Source organism: Musca domestica, unplaced genomic scaffold (assembly GCF_030504385.1).
Source record: "Musca domestica strain aabys unplaced genomic scaffold, Musca_domestica.polishedcontigs.V.1.1 60, whole genome shotgun sequence".
NCBI lineage: Eukaryota > Metazoa > Arthropoda > Insecta > Diptera > Muscidae > Musca > Musca domestica.
Genome location: NW_026712364.1, coordinates 783519 through 805141, shown reverse-complemented (window position 1 = coordinate 805141; position 21623 = coordinate 783519). Strand labels below are relative to the sequence as shown.

At 33.6% G+C, this 21623-nt stretch overlaps 1 protein-coding gene across 3 annotated transcripts in view; it reads left to right on the top strand.

The window, feature by feature from the left end:
- LOC101898514 (probable serine/threonine-protein kinase vps15) overlaps window positions 1–18819 on the top strand; it is a 178247-nt gene extending 159428 nt beyond the window's left edge. Inside the window, exons 5-6 of one of the 3 annotated variants that reach the window (XM_059129373.1) lie at window positions 4722–4871; window positions 18424–18811. In XM_059129373.1, coding sequence (XP_058985356.1) covers window positions 4722–4871; window positions 18424–18671 — 398 coding nt within the window. In that variant the 3' untranslated portion in view covers window positions 18672–18811. Of the gene's footprint in view, window positions 1–4721; window positions 4872–14145; window positions 16981–18423 lie in introns of those variants that run through there. The other 2 variants (XM_059129375.1, XM_059129374.1) reach the window with 2 other exon arrangements.
- Window positions 18820–21623: the final 2804 nt, after the last annotated feature.

The window sequence follows — 21623 nt, the reverse complement described above, 5'->3', positions numbered from 1 at the left end:
ATTTATGGTAATGTTAAGTTGGTAAGAAAATATGACAACAGTTAGTAGAGCAGGGTTACGATTAAACTTATAATTTCCAATAAAAGTACTTTTTTATAAAAATAGATATTAAAGTGTTTACAATTTTCAATGTTGTTTCAATGTTTAGAATAATTCAATTAATAAATTAACAATGTTAAGAAAAATGTTATTCATTACACAGCTATAGTCACTCTGATACAATTTTACTATATCGAAAAGAATATAAGCACTCATTTCCGTATTCCGTAACTTAAATTCAGGGGTTTTAATTACGTACATCATATTTTTTTAGTTTTTAATATTATATATACGATTTAATAAAATTACTAAATATTTGATATTCAAATACGTTTTTAGATTGTGAAACACTGTTTGATAATAAAATTCCCAATATGGTATTTTAAATTCATAATTTGTTTTTAAGTTACATACATTTAATACTAATATGTAGGTTTATAATGAAATAATATCTATAATATATACAAATGCAAACATCTATTTTAAAATACAGTGGCGGATTTTAAAATACACTGTTTGAAAAACGAATATTCAAATGCACTGATTAATGATGCAATACACTGTTTTTTATTCGTATACAATTTGTGTACCCTCCACCTTGAAAAGGAGGTATCTTTGTCATACCGTTTGTAACATCCCCAAATATTCGTCGTATACCCCATAAAGAATATATATATATATATATATATATATATATATATATATATATATATATATATATATTTCATTAATCAGTGCATTTGAATATTCGTTTTTCAAACAGTGTATTTTAAAATCCTACGTCGATTTAACGATGTCCGTCTGTTGGTCGAAATTACGATACAGTCCACATTATTTGACGTAAAGCTTAAAAATCTGGAAGAATAATTTGTATTTTGTCAAGGATGATTGGTAATTGAAAATGTGATATATCGGTCCTCGTTTTGGTATGACCGCCATATAACGGTACCTCCCGACATTCGGTATTTTGATGATCTTTGCTACATTTTCCCACGGATTTGTCTAAAATTTGGAATTTGTGGGTCATAATGGACCCTAGCTACGGTAGCGCAACATTGTATGGATAGGTCCACGTTTTTTGTATAGTCCCCATATAACGGTAACTCCCGATATTGGGTATTTTGATAAACTTTTTTTCACGGATTTGTCTAAAAATTGGAATTTGTGGATCATAATTGGTTCTAGATTCGGTGGCGAAACATTGTATATGTAGGTCCATGTTTTTGTATAGTCCCCATATAACTGTACCTCCCGATATTCGGTGTTTTGATGATTTTTGCCACATTTATCCAAGGGTTTGGTCTAAAAACTAGTATTTGTAGTTCGTAATGGGTTCTAGCTCCGGTGGCAGAACATTAAATATTTAAGTCCGCGTTTTCTTATTGCTCACATTTAATGATTCCCGTCGATATTCGGTATTTTGATAATCCTAGTCACATTTATCCACGAAATTGTTTCATATTTGGTACTTAAGACGATTTGGTAGATGACCATCCTTGAAGTATAAAATTGTCCATTGGGCTCTCCCACTTTATGTTTTTTTTTTTTTTTTTTTTTTTTTTTGAAAAACTTAACAGAATTATCCGAACGGTCTTGCTAGTATTTGGAGTTTAAAGTGGGACACGTTTGAATTCAGATACTGTTATATAAAAATATTCTCTTTACCCAAAGTTGGAGGGTATTACAAATTCGGCCCGACCGAAATTAATGCTTTTTATTTGCTTTTCTTCCCGAGCGCTTTTGGGAGCTGTAATTTTCAGGATCTTTTAAAAAATTCAGTACAACATTAACACCTCTGCCAGAAATTTCCCTGCAAGACAGTTTTTGTTATTTAATGGCCAAAAGAGTGAGAACATATATGCTTAATCTCAATGAAGTATTTCCAGAACAGTGGAACATCGAAAGAGATATAAGGAAGAGCAAGTAAAAAAACTCTAAGTTTGGCCGGGTCGATCTTTGAATACCCTCCACCATTTGGATTTTTAAAATCCATTAAAATCTAAAAAATGCCGAATGTAGCTGCTATATTAGGGTCTATACGACGACTTGGACCTGCATGGGCAACTTTTGTCATAAATCATGCGAAACTAAAAAAAATCATCAAAATACGGAATATATGGAGGTACCTTTATATGGGTGTCTTAGGCTGTAGCATCCATTACGAACTTCAAGTACCAAATTTGAAACAATTCCGTTGTATAATGTCGCTAAAATCATTAAAATACCGAATATCGGGAGGTACCGTTATATGGGGACTATACGAAGACGAGGACCTGCACACACAATTTTCTGTCATAAGCTGTAGTATCGATTAGGAACTTCATATGCCAAATTTGAAATAATTCCGTTGTAAATTGTCGCTAAAATCATTAAAATACTGAATATCGAGAGGTACCGTTATATGGGGGCTATACGAAGACGTGGACCTGCACACACAATTTTCTGCCGTAGGCTGTAGCATTCATTACGAATTTCAAATACCAAATTTGAAACAATTGCGGTGAATAATGTCGCTAAAATCATCAAAATACCGAATATCGGGAGATACCGTTTTATGGGGGCTATACCAAAACGTGGACCTACATGATCCATTTTCAATACCCAAAGTCCTGCAAACATAATACACATTTCAGTAAAAATTTAAGTGATTTCCACAGATGGATCGACGTAGAATTTTATGCTGATCAAGAATATATATATACTTTGTGGGGTGTCAAATTTATATTTCGAGGTCTTACAAACGGAATGACAAACTTGATATACCCTTCATACTATGGTGGAGGATATAAACGAGTGTTATTATAATTATGAAACAGGCCCTACTTTACATCAACCAGAACATAATAACCAATCATTTCCATTTATGTTGAAAAATTTTTAGGAAGTTATTTTTATGTGACCATAGCTGTGTATATAAAAAATATATAAATATTATTTGCCATACAAAATTCCAAATGATTTGTATGGCAATTCTTAATGTTGTTGTGTTTTTATTATTATATATTAAAACAAGTAAGCAAAGGCTACAGTCGAGCGGGGCCGACCGTTGAATACCCTACAACACTATAATAAACGATACTGTATATATAGGCGAGATACTCGATAGAATTCCACAAGATATTGTGACAAATTATAAAAGAAAACCATCAGGTTTCGTTCTCTAATTTTCGAATAATAGCAACTTAAACTAATTTGCTCATTTCCAATTTATTGGTAGATGTTGCACTTAAATGGTCTTCCTAGATCTGGAACCAATATTTCCCAAAGACCTATAATCTCTCAGAAGTGGCAAAAGATTAACATTTATTATTGGCTTTTGACTGAAACGCATCTATATGAGATACAAACATTTGACTATATTCTTCCACGAAATCAGCGTTAACGAAATAGTCAGAATAATTACGACCTCCTGACAATTTTGCAGTTTTTTGGTCCATTTCAACCCCTAAATATATGACGATCATCTCCAAAAAGAGTAGGCTCCTATTCTGACCCTCATCTTATCTCCATGCAAAATTTCGTAAGGATCTGGCCATAAATACGATCTGTATATGATATCCTGATATCCTAACTACTTAGTTTTGTTACCTGTAGAAATATTACCAAATGTTTAATTTAAAATGAAAATATGCCAAAAATATGACAAAATTGAAAAAATATGAGAAAATGTTACAAAACCAATATTTTCATCTTTAGAGAGATATTTTTATGCGATTTTTTAGACGTTTTTTCTTTCCTAACAAGCGGCCATTCTGAATTAATGAGAACTGTCGAAATCAGTTCAGCCGTTCTCGACATATAAGAGATTTTTCAAGCATATCTTCTTTGATAGACATATATATCGCACATATTTTGCTATATATCCGATTTGTTGGATGTTAACATCAATGTAAAGGTCAGAAGTAACCTTGTCATGGCTTTGTGATTTCGCCGGGATTTAAAATATTCACGGTTTAATGAAAAATTTTGAATTTTTTCAACACAAAAGATATGGTCTATTTTACCCGCTAAATATTATCCGATGACCACCAAAATTGGTTGGCTTCTTCCCCGCCCTAAACTTTAGCTACATGCGAAATTCCGCGTCGATTGGTCTATAATTGCGACCTGTATAGCTACTGCAAAATCCGAAATTTTTTCAGTATTTGGTCCATTTCAATCCCTAAGCATTTGGCGATCATCTCCAAATGAAATAGGCTTCTATTCTGACCCTAACCCCACCTTCGTGCAAAATTTCGTAAGGATCGGGCCATAATTGCGACCTGTAGCGTGATTACAAATTAACATGGACAGACGGACAGACGGACAGACGGACGGACGGACATACATAGCTAGATCGACTCAGCTCGGCGAGCTAGGAAGATCCATATATACTTTCCTATATGGGAAACCAATATTTCGAGGTGTTACATAAATTCTGGCCCAATCAAACTTATAATACCCCCAACACATAGTGTTGTAGGGTATAAAAATAATTGTTTTAAATGTGTATCTCTTATATATTGTGTATTTTGTTTCTTTTTTTCTTCTATTTTCTCTTTTATATCCTCGCTCCCTAACCATTTTCATATTCATAATATTAAAAAAAATCTGTTTTCACTCACATTTCAATCCTTCCTTCCTTCTTTCCAATATCCCCTCAATATATGTCTCCATTCTTTTCTCCTTTCCCATTTTCGTAGATTTAATACGCCTTATACAACCCGATTTAGATAATTTCGATCCACGTATCTGGATTGTTGCCGTCAGTATAGTACTTGGAACATTTGTGATATTAGCTATTGGATTATGTATAGTTCTGACCAGAGAGTGCTATCAATCATCTCAAGCGGGTACTGAAACTCACTCAAATTTCTCAAATTGTGTCAATGCTGATGGTAGTGGTAGTCGTAGTGGTAGTAGTGGTTGTACTGGTAGTGGTCGTTATCGAAATTTCAATTTCAATCAAAATGCTACATCTTATTCTCCAACTGCTCTGGCTACGCCTACAACTATCACAAATATATATCACACACAAACACTACAACAAGAATGCCAACGGCAGGAACAACGACAACACGACGACCACCAGCATCATTACCACCAGCCAAATAGAGATTCCAATCAAGAATCTAATCAAATCAAAAAACAAAACAATCAAAATCTTAATCGATTTGCCAATCAATTAAAATTCAATCAAGTCCTTAATAGGGCCCTGAAGAGCCAGAGTGGTGGTGGTGGTGGTGCCAGTGCTAAGCCAACTACCGCCAGTACCATTTGCTATAATAATCATCATCATATTGTTGTTATTGTGGATGTGGTGGATGATGATGGTGGTGGCGATGGCGGTGGCGGTGGCGGTGGCGGTGGCGGTGGCGGTGGCAATGACAATGAAAGTGGCCACGTCGATGTTGATGATGTAGTAATGATGACATTGACTGCATCGGAATCGGCCAACATGGCTGGCATTGCTGCTGCTGAGGGTGCGGGTGCTGCCGGGGATGTTGTTGTTGTTACTGCTTAGATTCTGCTACTTCAAATGTGGAATGGAAAAAAATGCAAACAGACAAACAAATCCACAAAAAAAAACAATTGTTGCTGTTATTGTATTGTTGTTGTTACTATTATTGTTGTTATTGTTGCCTCGAGCTTTTTTTTTTTTTTTTGATTTCCCTTCGTTTGGTTTTTGTTGCCATTGATTTGTATTGTCATCGATTTTGTTGTTATTGCTGGTTGTGTTAACGTATTTTAATTTGTTGTGGCAACATTATTGTTTTGAATTCTTTGTTGGTATATGTATGTCGTATGTATGTTTGTGTGTGTGTGTGTTTGAGATGTCTGTGTGTATGTATGTCTCTGTGTATAAATATGCTACAACCATTCTATGCTTAAATGAATTAATTTAAAATTTCGTATTTTCAAGCCATTTTTTTTTTGGGAAATTTAAAGCACAGTGTTTGGAAGTTGTAAAGAATTCCCAAGGCGAGGAGGGTCGGGAGTATTTTTAAAGTAGGTCGACTTCTTTTGCTGGACGGAGTCTTATTTTTTACCGGTCTCTTGCAATTATCAGACCCTTTCAGACCTTTAACACACCTTCTTGGAACAACTCTAGTTTAGTAACAAGTAAAAAAACATTTAGTTCAGCCGGGCCGAACTTTTAATACCATCCACTCTAGAATCAATTATGACCCACAAATACCAATTTTAAGGCATATTCGTGGGAAAATTTGGCAAAAATCATCAAAATACCGAATATCGGGAGGTACCGCTATATAGGGCTATACAAAAGCGTGCACCTGTACATACAATATTTCGCCAACGGAGCTAGAACTCATTACGACCAACAAATACCAATTTTCAGACAAATCCATCAAAAAATGTGGTAAAAATCATCAAAATACCGAATATCGGGAGGTACCGTTATATAGGGGCTATACCAAAACGTGCACCTATACATACAATATTTCGCCAACGGAGGTAGAACTCATTATGACCAACAAATACCAATTTTTAGACAAATCCATGAAAAAATGTGGCAAAAATCACCAAAATACCAAATATCGGGAGGTTCCGTTATATGGGGGCTATATCAAAACGTGGACCTATACATGCAAAGTTTCGCCACCGGAGCTAGAACCTATTATGACCAACAAATACCAATTTTCAGACAAATCGGTGTAGAAGTGTGGCAAAAATCATCAAAATACCGAATATCGGGAGGTACCGTGATATGGGGACTATACCAAAACGTGGAACTATACAAGCAATGTTTCGCCACCGAAGCTAGAACCCATTATGACCTACAAATACCAATTTTTAGACAAATCCATGAAAAAATGTGGCAACAATCATCAAAATACCGAATATCGGGAGGTACCGTTATAAGGGGGCTATACCAAAGCGTGGACCTATACATGCAAAGTTTCGCCACCGGAGCTAGAACCCATTATGACCTACAAATACCAATTTTCAGACAAATCCGTGAAAAAATTTGGTAAAAATCATCAAAATACCGAATATCGGGAGGTACCATTATATGGGGGCTATACCAAAACGTGGACCTATACATGCAAAGTTTCGCCACCGAAGCTAGAACCTATTATGACCTACAAATACCAATATTTAGACAAATCCGTGACAAAATGCGGCAAAAAATCATCAAAATACCGAATGCCGGGAGGTGCCGTTATATGGGGACTATACCAAAACGTGGACCGATATATCTCATTTTCAATACCAACCATCCTAGACACAATACAAATTATTCTGCTAATGTTTGACGCTCTACGTCAAATAATGTGGGCTATATCGTGATTTCAACAGACAGAGGGGCAGACAGACGGACATCGTTAAATCGTCTTAGAATTTTATGCTGATTATGAATATATATACATTATGGGTTCTACGAAGAATATTTAGGGATGTTACAAACGGAATGACAAAGTTAATATACCCTCCTTTCCAAGGTGGAGGGTATAAAAACCCTTCAATTTTTTTCTTTTTTTTATCCCAATTTTTTTTTTTTTTTTGTTTTTTTTTTTGTGACAGATCCGGGCTCCAGATTTTTGACCCGAAATTCCGGGTTCAAATGTTAAATTTAGAAAAACTTTAGTTCGAGTAACCTGTTGAACATATCTAATAGAGAATATCTCTGGACCCAGAAGAGGTATTAAAACAAATTGTAACATTTTGGAAAGGTACGAGTATCAGCAATAATGTTGCATCAATTTGGTTGATCCCTATAATGGGCCCTTATTTTGACTTCTTGGGGGTTTTATAAAAAATCCGGGTCCAAAAAATCGATCATTTCAATATAACTTCCGAACCGCCCATCATGTGATCACTTGTTGGATAGGGATTTTCGTAAGTTTTCCAACTATTTTGCCTATTGTGGACCCGGGTCTAATGCGGGACTTTAACGCGGACTTTCGGGGTCTCGGGTCCGTTCCCCAAGAACAAAATTGTTTCCCAGAACCAGGGTAAAAATACCGACCATTGCAAAAAATTTCGAAAAACAAAATGCAGAGTTTTTGCTAAACTAGAGATAAGCCGAATACATAGAAGGCCGATCTTCCACAGAGTAGCTCGCCGGGGTTCAAGCGTTCGTACAGAAATTTATTTACTTTGCGACAGAAAGAGAAATACAGTAGTTTTCGTTTGATGTCACTTGTCTTGAAGCTCATTCAAGTTCATACTGTGCTTTTTCAATGGGAAGTATAACTTATCCTAATCTTTTTTGGTCCGGAATTGGGAATTCTTCTTTATCGACTTGAGACCTTGATAAGTACTCCAGACACGGAATAGAGATATTTGGGGTTTGTCCACAGGATTCGGGATGGTTTATTCAAGCCTCCCAGATGGATTCTATGCGAGAGACCATCATAAGTACACAAACAGGCTACAAGGGTATTCAAGGCTACTCGAGCAGATTACAAATATATTCAAGGATACGTTTGCAAGAGACCTTAATAAGTACACAATCAGATTACAAGGATATTAAAGGTTTCGTCTAGGAAAGACTTTAATAAGTACTCAAGCAGACTACAATGATATTCAGGGCTTCGTTTACAAGACAGTAATAAGTACTCAAGCAGACAACAAGGTATTCAAAGGCAAGGTTGTGAGAGACCTTTATATGAGCTCAAGCAGACTATAGGAATGTTCAAGGATAATAAAAGGACATACAGGATTCCCCAGGAATCTTCAAGGAAGTGTACATGATATGCAAGGATGTCTACAGGATAAGCAATAAAGTTCTAGGATACCCAAGGATTCGATTGAGGGTTGTATCACATACCGATTTCGATGTTGCTGCTCTACTGATCTAGTGTTTACCGTCCCGATCCAGCCCATTTTATACCCGACTCCACGATTTTCGCCGTGAGAATAGAACAGGTATTTTGTGGATCTAATATTTTTTATCCAAATAGATCGAATTTCTGATAGAAAATCTTTCAAGGGGTCTCGCATTGATAGAAGGCCGTAAAGCGAGGAACTTCCATTTTCTTCGTCATTTTTAAACTTGCTCATTCCCAGGGAGGAGATATGTTAATTACCAGCTTCCAAAGAGCTTCCACATTTGACTGCTAAGTAAAGTTAGCCATAGTTCATCGAGGAACTTCATTTTTTAAACTTGCTCCTTCCCATAGAGGAGATATGTTATCCAAAGAGCTTCCTCATTCGACTGCTAAGCAATGTTAGCCGCAGTTCATATCGACCATTGTATAATAGAGTTCGTTATGAATTTGAATTTTAAGTCAGGTGAAAGTTTTGTCCTGGTCTCTGTGGTACTTTTCTGCGAAGCCCGCATTTTCTTTGGCGGAACTCCAGTCTTTATGAAATATTCCTCGGCTCGAGTGTCATCTACAGTCAAAAGCTCCGTAGTAGAGTCTCTTTGTGTGGTTTATTGGCCCTTTTCTCTTTCCCGCTTCCGATAAACTGGATAGATGACTCAGAATCTTTTTAGGAGCGTCCTGCTTTGCAGACTCACTATAGACTTTATCGAGAAGCCATACACCAAATTGATGCTGCGTTTGGGTGATTGTTTTCTCTTTGTTATGATTATCGCACACAATCGAGTTGTATGTAGGGATATGTAGGTCGACTTTTGGCATTGAAAAGTTGAAGACATGCCGCAATAAGAAGGGGTTCTTCACCTTTTTTAATCGTGTCCAATCACTATAAATCTACAATATGTTTTCCATAGTTGAATTTATTGTGATTTGTATATAAGCATACTTTACAACTCCAAACACGAAATGTGCGAGTCAATAAAATATTCTATCTCGATTTCCAAACACTGTGCAAATTACAATGGCTTGTTCTGAACATGCAAATTTCCTAAGCCAACAAATGCGAATTCAAAATCTCATGTAGATACATATGTATGTTTATTGCTGTGTAAAATTAGAATATTATATGTATGTATGTGGGTATGTGCGTATGTATTTCTATTCATAGCCCGTATGTATAATTATTTATCATGTTCATATTTTGAAAATCTACGCAGAACATTTTATATATTCATATATTATTCAATAGATGTAATAAGCAAACCCGAACATTTAATTATAAGTTCTAAGCGTAGAATTTTTGAGTTAAATTGCTTTGAAATGAAATTTTAATAAGCTACTGTAATCTGTGACATTATAACAGTTGCAACAATGTGCGAACGCTTGTATAATGTGAGGCGGATGTTAGGTATATTTGTTTATAAATTTATCAAAACATATTACGTAGATTCTAAACCATTTATTTTCTGTTATCAAAATGAATATTATATCCTTGGGCCCTTTAATGGGAAGCTGAACAATACATATGAAGACCAGAAATCGTAAGTAAGGCATTCTCACAGGATTTTTGCTCTTTTGCGCCACAGACTTCACAGGTAACGCGAGAAAACGAGAAAAGAAAACAACCTCATGGTTCGATAGTTGTTTCCATGGTAGAAGAATATAGGTAGACGCATCGACACAGCTGCTGGGACAATGAACTGTCAAACAAATTTTGGAATTGAAAATGTTGAATGAAGAATTATTTAAATCTGTAAAACTTGTTGGAAAACACGAATTATAATAACCTCCGAATGACTTCGTATAAAAAAACATATAAAAATCTACTTAAATTCGAAAAATCATTAAAATTGAATTCTTAGGTAAAGTGAGGACATAACACAACAGCTTATTTTTGGTGTAGATTCAATTCTCTATCCGGCTCGAAGGACCAAACATAAAAGTGAGCAAGGAAAACAACCTTACGGTTCGAGAAGAAAGGACAAGCTTATGGTTAGAATACATGAAAAAGTCATCGACTAACTTCTTCGGAAACGAACAAAGGAGCGTATGGGCAAAATCGAACTTAGTCAACTTGTTCTCCCTTGTTCTTCTATGAAGAAGCCAGACGATATCTTAAGCCACTTAAAAAAGCGTTTTATGTATTCCCACCTTTTGTCTTTGGATGTAGTTTCGATTCTAGTTTTTTATTTATGTTCCTTAATTATTACTAAAACCAATATAACTTCACCTAATCGCAGTCACATAATTATTCGTATCTATTCTAATATTGAATGGAGAATATTGCGGGGCGGCGGTTGATGACCTTTATTATCTTACACATTATCGTATGCGAAAGCGCACAGGATCACTTAATTGTACACGTGTGATATTTCATCAACTGATAATTTTAGAATCTTTATTGTTAGCGTCTCAACCGCTCTCAAAAGTATGTACAAAGTATCAAGGTAGATGTACTAGGTAATCGCATCAGCCCAGCTGACGGCACCATTAAATGTCAAAACAAATTGTTGTAATGAAGAATTCGCCCTAAATGAATGCAACAACAAATTTGTTTATGTTGTCTTCCCTAAAATTACCTTTTTATAATATTTCAAATAATTTAAGAGCAAGTTAAGAGTGAAACCAGTAAAAAAAATTAAAAGAAAATGAAGGAAGGAGGTTAGAATGGAGTGCAGCTTTAAGAATTAAGTTAGCCTCAACAACTAAGATTCCCAAAGCACATCACGGGAAGTAGTGAAAGAATTCGACTCTTGTCATTTGCAGTTCCGGAAAACTTTCGGTTTAAACCAGTTAAATATAGTCATTATAAGTTTCTTGGTTTAAAAAATATCGCAAAACTACAATTAATACTTATTTTACTCTTATTTGTTTTACAATAAAAACTTTTATTGCGACGTTCGTTTACGACGAGAGGCACACAAAATAAAATGTAAACAAACACCTCGTTTCTGATTGGTTGAAACAAATTTGCCGCAACTTTTAAATGTCATGGCGAATCTATGTTTTTCGCCTTAGATGCTAATTTTGACATTTGAGGGGACCACAAAAGTTGCTTTGTTGTAGCAATTCGCCGATGCGGTTACCTGTTAGATCTACCTTGCAAAGTATTTTGCACAGTTCCGATCGTTCCTTTCACAGAATAATTAATTTGAACTAGTTCATTTCGGAACGATATGTTCAAACATAAATAAAGGATATCATCGTTATGTCATCAACATAAAAGGAAGTGTGCATCAGCTGCTCAGTCTTCTCTTAGTTTATCTCCCATTGCTTTTCCAAGTTGCTCACCACGTCGTGATAGGTTACTCTCAAAATCGAAGTTTATTGATGATATTAGAAGACAACCTACCTTAGTCTACAGGAAAAAAAAATATGACAGGTGCCATTCGCAAACTTCTTATTTAAGAATTATGAAAGTCCTCCCAAAATTTGTCCATCCATTTGTATTCTACGGAAGTACTTCTTTACCATTTAATTGGGATTTTAGAACTTTGCCTTTTTTGTTTAATTTTATATTTCTTTCTAAATCTGTCGATAAGGGGTTTACATGTGTCGTGTCAAATTTTCCATATAAAGAATTTGTACACATCGTGTGATACATGTTAAAAGAATACAGGTAGTCGCATCGATACAGTTGCTGGAACCAATTTTGAAATTGAAAATGTTGATTGAGAAGTTATTCAAATCTGTAAAAATTGTTGAAGAACGCATATCATAACAACCTCTGATTGGTGTCGTATAAGAAAAAGTATACAAATCAACTTATGAAAAAAAAAACATTTTAAAAATTTTGACATATCAATTTTCCCAATGTTCCCATGGTGTGGTACATGGACGACATTTCAGTTTTGAAATACATGAGAAAAAGTACATATCATGATTAAAGAATACAAGAAGATGCACCAACGCTTGATATGTCAAAAAAATTAAAGCGGTTTTTTTTTTTCAAAAATAAGAATATTTTTACATTTTTTCTTATACGACGCCGAACGGAGGTTGTTATGATATGCATTTACCAACCAATTTAACGAATTTAAATAATTTTTTACTCCAAATTTTTAAATTCAAAATTTGTTTGACAGTTCTCGACGCGACTACCTGTATTCTTTTACCATGCTACATATGTACTTTTTCGATTACAGCGAGCTCTATTTTCATCTGTTTATTGCATGGTAGAAGAATATAGGTAGACGCGTCGACACAGCTGCTGGGACAATGAACTGTCAAACCAATTTTGGAATTGAAAATGTTGAATGAAAAATTATTTAAATTTGTAAAAATTGTTGAAAAACGCAAATTATAATAGCCTCCGACTGACGTAGTATAAGAAAACATATAAAAATCTACTTATATTTGAAAAAAACATTTAAAATTTTTTGACATATCAATGCTCCCAAGCGTTGATGCATCTACGTGTGTTCTTCTGCCATGGTTTATTGTATGAAAATATAAAAAATTAAATCTGCGGTAAAAATCCATCCATAAAGTATTATAATTTAATAGAATATGCAATATAATCACAATGTATCCAAAAAAAAAAAAAAAAACATATGCAAGTGTGTGATAGCAAGAATTATGAGTCCTATGTAAAATGGCAATTTTGACATACACACGGAAAATAAAAGTGACAGCGTATATGTAGAACCCTTATCGTCTGATGCCAACTTTAATTTAGACTTTTCATCACTTTTGTTCATTAAGATATTGAAAAAAGCAAAACTCAGAGATTCTTTCAGTTACTGGTACAGAGCAATAATTTTCAGTTTTTACCGACATTTGTCGGTTCCTCAAAAAATGAGTTTAAGAATCCCTCGTTTTAACCATTTTTGGTTTGTTTCTCTTAAATTTTCCCAAAATTTGTCTTAATTTGTGGGCACTGAAGCATTTTTTAGCAATATTTTCTAAAAAAATATATAGTAGATTCTTGCAGGTTCTGGAACTAATATTTTGAGGGCGTCAATTAACAATCCCGACCATTCTTCAACCTTTAGTATTATTTATGTCGAACTGATTTAATACGTCAAATGACGCATCTTCGAAAAATGTTTAATTTAGGTGCCTTCTCTTTCCATTCTATTCCGCATTTCTGGTCTTCGAATCTACGCAAAAATAATTTCAGCTTAATAATATTTTTAATGAACTTTCCACTTTTTCATTTCATTGTCGCTAGCATCCAGGTCCTTTTAATTCATAGGAACATAGAATCTTTTAGTTTTATAGAAAAAAAAAAGAAAACAAACAGCAACAATTTTGAGACCGAATAAATCATGTTCTAATTCAGTACATTAAGATCAATTCACCAATTATTATTATTTTTTTGTTCCAATTTTAGAGATAGAATTTGCACTGAAAGCGGTTTAAGTCGATGCCATCGACTTGAAGGTAGTGTTCAATAGACGAAGAAATCGAAGATTGACCAAAAATTATCGATAATTTCGACAAACTACAAATTTTATTTATTAATTTATTAACTTTTTTTCTTCGACAAGCACTAGAAATAAGATAGAGAAAATGAAACACAATGAATCGTTTCGGTTTGATGCTTTATAAAGGATTTGATTTTGAATTACTAAATCGCGTGGATTTCAACTGTCAATTCAATTGCGAATATGTCAAATGAGATCGACAATGGAATGGACAGTTGAAATCCACAAATAATTTATATGTGGGTAAGGCACATGGTAGAAGAATTCAGGTAATCGCATCATCACAGCTGCTAGGAAAATTAACTGCCAAAACAAATTTTGAATATGAAAATTTTTAATGAAAAATTATTCAAATTTGTTAAAAAAATTGCATATTATTACCACCTCCGATTGGTGTCGTATAAGAAATCTGCTTATTAAAAAAAAAACATTTTAACAAATTTGACATATCAATGTTCCCAAATGTTGATGCACCTACCTGTATTCTTCTACCATTGTACGGCGTTTAAACCATGGCAGAAGAATACAGGTAGATGCATCAACGCTTGGGAGCATTGATATATCAAAAAATTGTAAATGTTTTTCAAATATAAGTTGATTTTTATATGTTTTCTTATACGACGCAAATCGGAGGTTGATATAATATATATTTTTCAACAATTTTTACAAACTTAAATTATTTTTCATTAAACATTTTCAATGTCAAAATCAGTTTGACAGTTCATTGTCCCAGCAGCTGTGTCGATGCGACTACCCGTATTCTTCTACCATGGGATTTATGAATACGATTTACGTGCCGTATACCCTATGGAATTTACATTTGAAATCGAATAAATTTAGCAGTCTAAATACTCTCTAACAACATGGTAGAAGAATACAGGTAGTCGCATTGGAACAACTACTGGGACAATCAACTGTCAAACCAATTTTGGAATTGAAATTTTTTAAATGAAATATTCAAATTTTTAAAAATGTTTAAAAAAATGCATATCATAACGATCTCCGATTGATGTCTTAGAGCAAAAATATATAAATCTACGTATATCTACTTATTTTTGAAGAAACATTTAAAAACTTTTGACATATCAGTGCTCCCAAACATTGATGCATCTACCTGTATTCTTCTACGATAAATCACAATATTTGACAATTCACATTTAAGTTAAATTTATTGTAAATAGTTAATTATCGCTGTAAGCTTGGAGTACTCCCTGTCCTAAGGGTCAATTAGACAGAATGTTTTTTGCATGTGTAACATCCAATTTTCCATACGTAACAGTTGCACATATCGTACAATACGTTGACACCATTTCGGTCATGAAATAAAGGAGTAAACTCCATATGTACATTTTCGATCGTGCGTACCCTGCTTTCATCGAAAAAAATGTAATTTTTATCAAAAGTTAAACGAAGATATATGAAATAACATTTGTGGCAAAAATTCGTAAAATCATCAAAATACCGGATATCGGGAGGTTTCGTATATGGAGTCTTACGAAGACGAGGACCTGCACCGACCATTTTCTGTCTTAGGCTGTAGCATGGTAGAAGAATATAGGTAGACGCATTGACACAGCTGCTGGGACAATGAACTGTCAAACCAATTTTGGAATTGAAAATGTTGAATGAAAAATTATTTAAATTTGCAAAAATTGTTGAAAAACACGAATTATAATAACCTCCGAATGACGTCGTATAAGAAAACATATTAAAATCTACTTATATTTTAAAGAACATTTACATTTTTTGACATATTAATGCTCCCAAGCGTTGATGCATCTACCTGTATTCTTCTGTCATGGGCTGTAGTATCCATTGCGAACATGGCAGAAGAATACAGGTAGATGCATCAACGCTTGGGAGCATTGATATGTCAAAAAATTTTAAATGTTTTTTCAAATATAAGTAGATTTTTATATGTTTTCTTATACGAGGTCATTCGGAGGTTATAATAATTCTTGTTTTTCAACAATTTTTACAAATTTAAATAATTTTTCTTTCAACATTTTCAATTCCAAAATTGGTTTGACAGTTCATTGTCCCAGCAGCTGTGTCGATGCGTCTACCTATATTCTTCTACCATGATTGCGAACTTCAAATTCCAAATTTGAAACAATTCCGCTAAATAATGTCTCTAAAACATCAAAATACCGAATATCGGGAGGTATCGTTTTATGAGGGCTATACGAAGACGTGGACCTGCACAGACAATTTTCTGTCATAGCGAGCTTCAAATATCAAATCTGCAACCATTCCGGTTAATAGCGTTTTTCAACCTACCTCATTTTGTTCGAAAGCTAGAGTGAAGCCATAGACGGGCAGACGGACGGACATCGCTAAATCGACATAGAATTTTATGCTGATCAAGTAGATATATGCTTTGTGGGGTCTAAAATATGTATATTTCGAGGTGTTACAAACGGAATGATAAACTAAATATACCCTCCATACTATGGTGGAGGGTTATGTTTACATCATGGTGGAAGAATACAGGTAGACGCATCGACACAGCTGCTGGGACAATGAACTGTCAAATTGGAATTGAATTTGAAATTGGAAATTTTGAATGAAAAATTATTAAAATTTGTAAAACGTGTTGATTATATATTAACCTCCGATTGACGTCGTATAGGAAAACATATAAAAACCTACTTATATTTGAAAAAATAAAAATATTTTAAAATTTTTGATATATCAACGCTTAAGAACAGTGATATGTCAAAAATTATTAATTTTTTTTTTTCAAAAATAGTTAGATTTTTATAAGTTTTCTTATACGACGCCAATCGGAGGTTGTTATGATATGCGTTTATTATGCTTGGGAGCAATGATATGTCAAAAAGTTTTAACCTCCGATTGACGTCGTATAGGAAAACATATAAAAACCTACTTATATTTGAAAACAATAAAAATATTTTAAAATTTTTGACATATCAACGCTTAGGAACAGTGATGTGTCAAAAATTATTAATTTTTTTTCCAAAATAGTTAGATTTATATGTTTTCTTATACGACGCCAATCGGAGGTTGTTATGTTTGGGAGCAATGATATGTCAAAAAATTTTAAATGTTTTTTTTTTCAAAAATAAGTTGTTTTGTATATGTTTTCCTATACAATGTCAATCGGGGGTTGTTATGATATGCATTTTTCAACAATTTCAACGAATATTAATAATTTTTCATTCAAAATTGGTTTGACAGTTCACTGCCCCAGCAGCTGTGTGTGGTTTACATATACGGTCTCCAAACCGTCCAAGTCCTTTATTTTCTTTTATTTGACATAAAGTGAATCTAAATATATCACGACAAAACAACTCTGGCGATTATTGTCAATTTAGCCTTAAATACCTCATTTAATTTCTGCCCAACGTAAACAAAAACATCAATTAAAAAATCCTAATCTAATATCATTTTCGAAGTCAAAGCATCAAACCAAAAAATGTCATTGTGTTTAAACCTTTTTAACCCAATTTTATTATAACAAAAAAACTTTATTGTAAATATATATATATTTTTTAATTTCCACATTTCAATGCTTCTTTTCCTTAACGCGTCACGCGTGGAATACATTATTGTCCATAGGAGAAAAACAAAAGCAATAATCAATTTTACTTATATAATATACTTATATCAATACTATATGTTCAATGTTTTGCTTTGTGTTTGAAAATGTAAATTTATTAATAAAACAAAATCATTACAAATTATGCAAAAAAAAAACAAAAGCTTTTTATGTGTTTCTGGCAATGACAACATGTGGAGTTACACAATATATATCTCTATATCTTCTGTCTCTCTTTTCTCTTCTCACTTATCGATATTTTATATTTCCGTTATCTTTCTATTTCTTTCCTTCTTTCTAATTCTCGTTGCCTGTCTTTTACTTTTTGTCTATAAAACGTCTATCCTTTACTCCAAACAACAAATCCATACATGTGATCTGGGCTTGCTCACCGCTAAACGCTGTCATTGTAAATGTTCGCTTTAATCGGCCACAAAATCAAATCAAAACAAAAATACTCCTTTTGAGGGAAAATATTTTTACATAATTTATTATTTTTTCTCTACTCCTTTTTCTTAATAAAACTGCCATGAATCCCCCACCCTCCTTTCTCCCCCACCCGCACCCCGTATTTTTCCATTTCTTTTTTCTCTTTTACCTTCGAAATTCATATTTTCCATAGAATTCGAAAATGGTTGGGACAGCATTGAATTGATACCGAACATAATATTGAATCCTGGTTTCTCCGAAACGGATGATGGCCAATCACCACCCATTGCTGCCGTTCCCCTGCCCACATTCAGCCGCACCATTGTGTTTGGCGACGAAAGCGACAGCTGTGAATCGGAATCGGATCATGAGCCCCGCATGGAGAAATTCAAACGTAAGTTGTCGGTATTTTTTACAGATCCCACCATCAAACGTATTTGAGAGTACAAAGTGTCTATAAAAATGTTGAATTTGTTGTTATTTATTTAGTAAATTGTTAATTATTTCCTAAACAAAATTTAAATAAAAAAACATGTTTTTTGTTATTAGTAAATGAAATTATGGATTTTTTAAACAAATTTTTATGCGACAAAATTGAAAATGTAAAAACACACACAGAAAGAAACCCAAAAACAATAAATTTTAGAATAGATAAAAAAAAATAAAAATAAATAAATAAATTATCAAAATGAAATGTGCTTATGGTTAAAATTGTTATAAACAAATACATACATATATAAATAAACTAAAACTAATATATACACAATGAAAAATAATAATAATAATAACAACAACGTAACAAAATTACTAGCAAACTGAGAATTTGTTATAAATCCAAACGAGCTTTTGTTACAAAATAATAAAAATTAAATTAAATAAAAATTATTGAAAATAAAAATATGTATGAAATAACTCGCAATTTCCAGCTTAATGCAATACTTGAAACTAAATTATTATTTCTCTGCTAATTTATTATAAATAATTAATTAATTTCCAACTTAATGTACATGGTGCAATTATTTCAAGATAAGCTCATTTCAGATAAGGATATCCTTAATTTTCCTGTAATTTACCTTGTCAAAATACAATGCATAACAAGAAACTCCCCATCTCTGAATTGTTTATAAACAATATATTTTAGAATATTTTTTTGACAATGAGATGGTCTTGAAAAAATTGTAAACATATGCGACCCTATTACGGTTGTCGTCACAAAATGAAGGCGAGGCGACAATAATCGTATTGGGGTTGTCGTTTTCTGTCGATAGCGATTAATGATTGCTATTATCATTGTCGATACAACAATCGACGTGAAGTCTTTCTTAGAGAATATCTGTTGCTGTAAAAAATTGTGACGACATTGTATTTTTTAGTCAACGTTGATATTTTAACGATTTTGTATTTGACATTTGACCATGAAAATAACAACAGCAAAACAATTTGGAAATATTGAAGTCATTTCCGAAATCACTTAGATGCTAACGCTAAAAACATTAATGCTGTCGCCAATTGAAACAAATGTAGTTTAGTAAAAATTCTTCAGTTTTGACCCTGTTTCCGAAAGATATTACTATGTTTCCCCAGATTTTTGATTTGAAAGTCAGGGTTCAAGACCCGGGCTAAACCCGGATCCACTTACTCAATATGAACCCAGACTTGCGCGGGGTTCCTGGGTCCGTCACCCCACCCCAAATAGTTTCCTGGAATCAGGGTAAAAATACTTACGACTGGAACAAATTTCAACAAAAAAAATTAAAAATTTTAAACCGGCCAATTTAATTTCAGGCCTGAGAGCCAATTTGTAACTTTGAGGAAATTTATTTTACACATGCTGAAAGCAGTCCTTATTAATTCTGAAGTAATTTAAAATTCTAAAAGAACACATTAAATACATATTTAAATTAAAATACGTACTTACTTGGAGTGAAGCAAGGTAAATATGTTTGTTTGCCGCCTTACCACTCGCCGCTGCAAACAATTTTTTATGTCAAAAATGTGGAAGTGTTGCCAACTTTTTTTTTAACTGTCGATGTCGCTTCTATGCCTTACAGTAATACCATTCGCCCCAATTACGGTTGTCGTTACTATAGTCGTCGTCGACTTTATGTGCGAGTCACCCTCGCCGTCGCTTCGATTCAAAAATAGTATTATGGTAAGGCATAGAAGCGACATCGACAGTTTAAAATAAAAGTTGGCAACAATTAAAAAAAAGTTGGCAACACTCCCTTGTTATTGACGAAAAAAGATAATTTTTTTGGTATTTTGAATTCTAATTTGACTCTTTCGGAAAAATAAAAAATATAGTGAAAAAATGAAGATTATAAATGCGTTACATATCTTAAGTTCAAGTGAGGATGAAGAGAAGAATGTATTAGAAGTGCAGCGGCGAGTGTTAAGGCAGCCAACAAACATATGTATTTGCATTGCCTGGCTCTTGATTGTGTTGTTCCAAAAGTTTACGCCGCTCTTTCAAGAGTTCAATAGTTTCTACTTTCCTTTATGACTTTTTACCATTGTTTTTTCTGGGCGATCGAGAAACTTCAATAGTAGGTTACATCAGTCTCGTCATCAGCATTGTCCACTTGCTCATTTTCATGAATAGACGTTAGTCTATTACACTTATGTTGTCCTTATTTTCTATTCCAAGTGCACGACCTGGTGGATTCAATAACTTTTGAAACTGCATTATATTCGCGACAGACTCCTCCAAAGGCGACAAAGACATTTGCTTAAAAATGCCACGTCCATTGCTGCTGGCTTCACCCTTGTTGTGCACAAGTTTCTTTTTAGTTTTAAATGTTAAATCTTTCCAAATCTAGAAGAATTTTGGAAAACTATCTAATAAAAACATACAAAAATAATTTTAATTTTTACATACTTTTTGCCACCCATCGGAGTCTCTAATCGGAGGCCCGTTTACATTTAATTTTGTAGCAATGGATTCCCAATCTGAATTAAAATTTGCTGGAACATGACCTTTTGACAAACATGGATTTTTCTCCAATTCGGAAACCAAAATTTCAAATTGTTTTGCTATTGTTATTTTCATGGTCAAATATCAAATACAAAATGCTCACAATATCAACGTCGACTAAAAAGTACTAGTCGTCACAATTTTTTACGGCGACAGATATTCTCAAAAATCGACATCACGTCGACTGTTGTATCGACAATGATAATGGCAACCATTTGTCGCTATCAACAAAAAACGACAACCCTAATATCATTATTGTCGCCTCGACTTCATTTTGCGACGCCGACGATAACCGTAATAGGGCCGATTTTTCAATCTAGCGACGCAACCGTAATTGGGCGGATTATTGCACAGGGTTACCTTGATAATTCCACCATGCTAATATATTTTAGAGTCATTTTATATTCGTTCAGGACTTG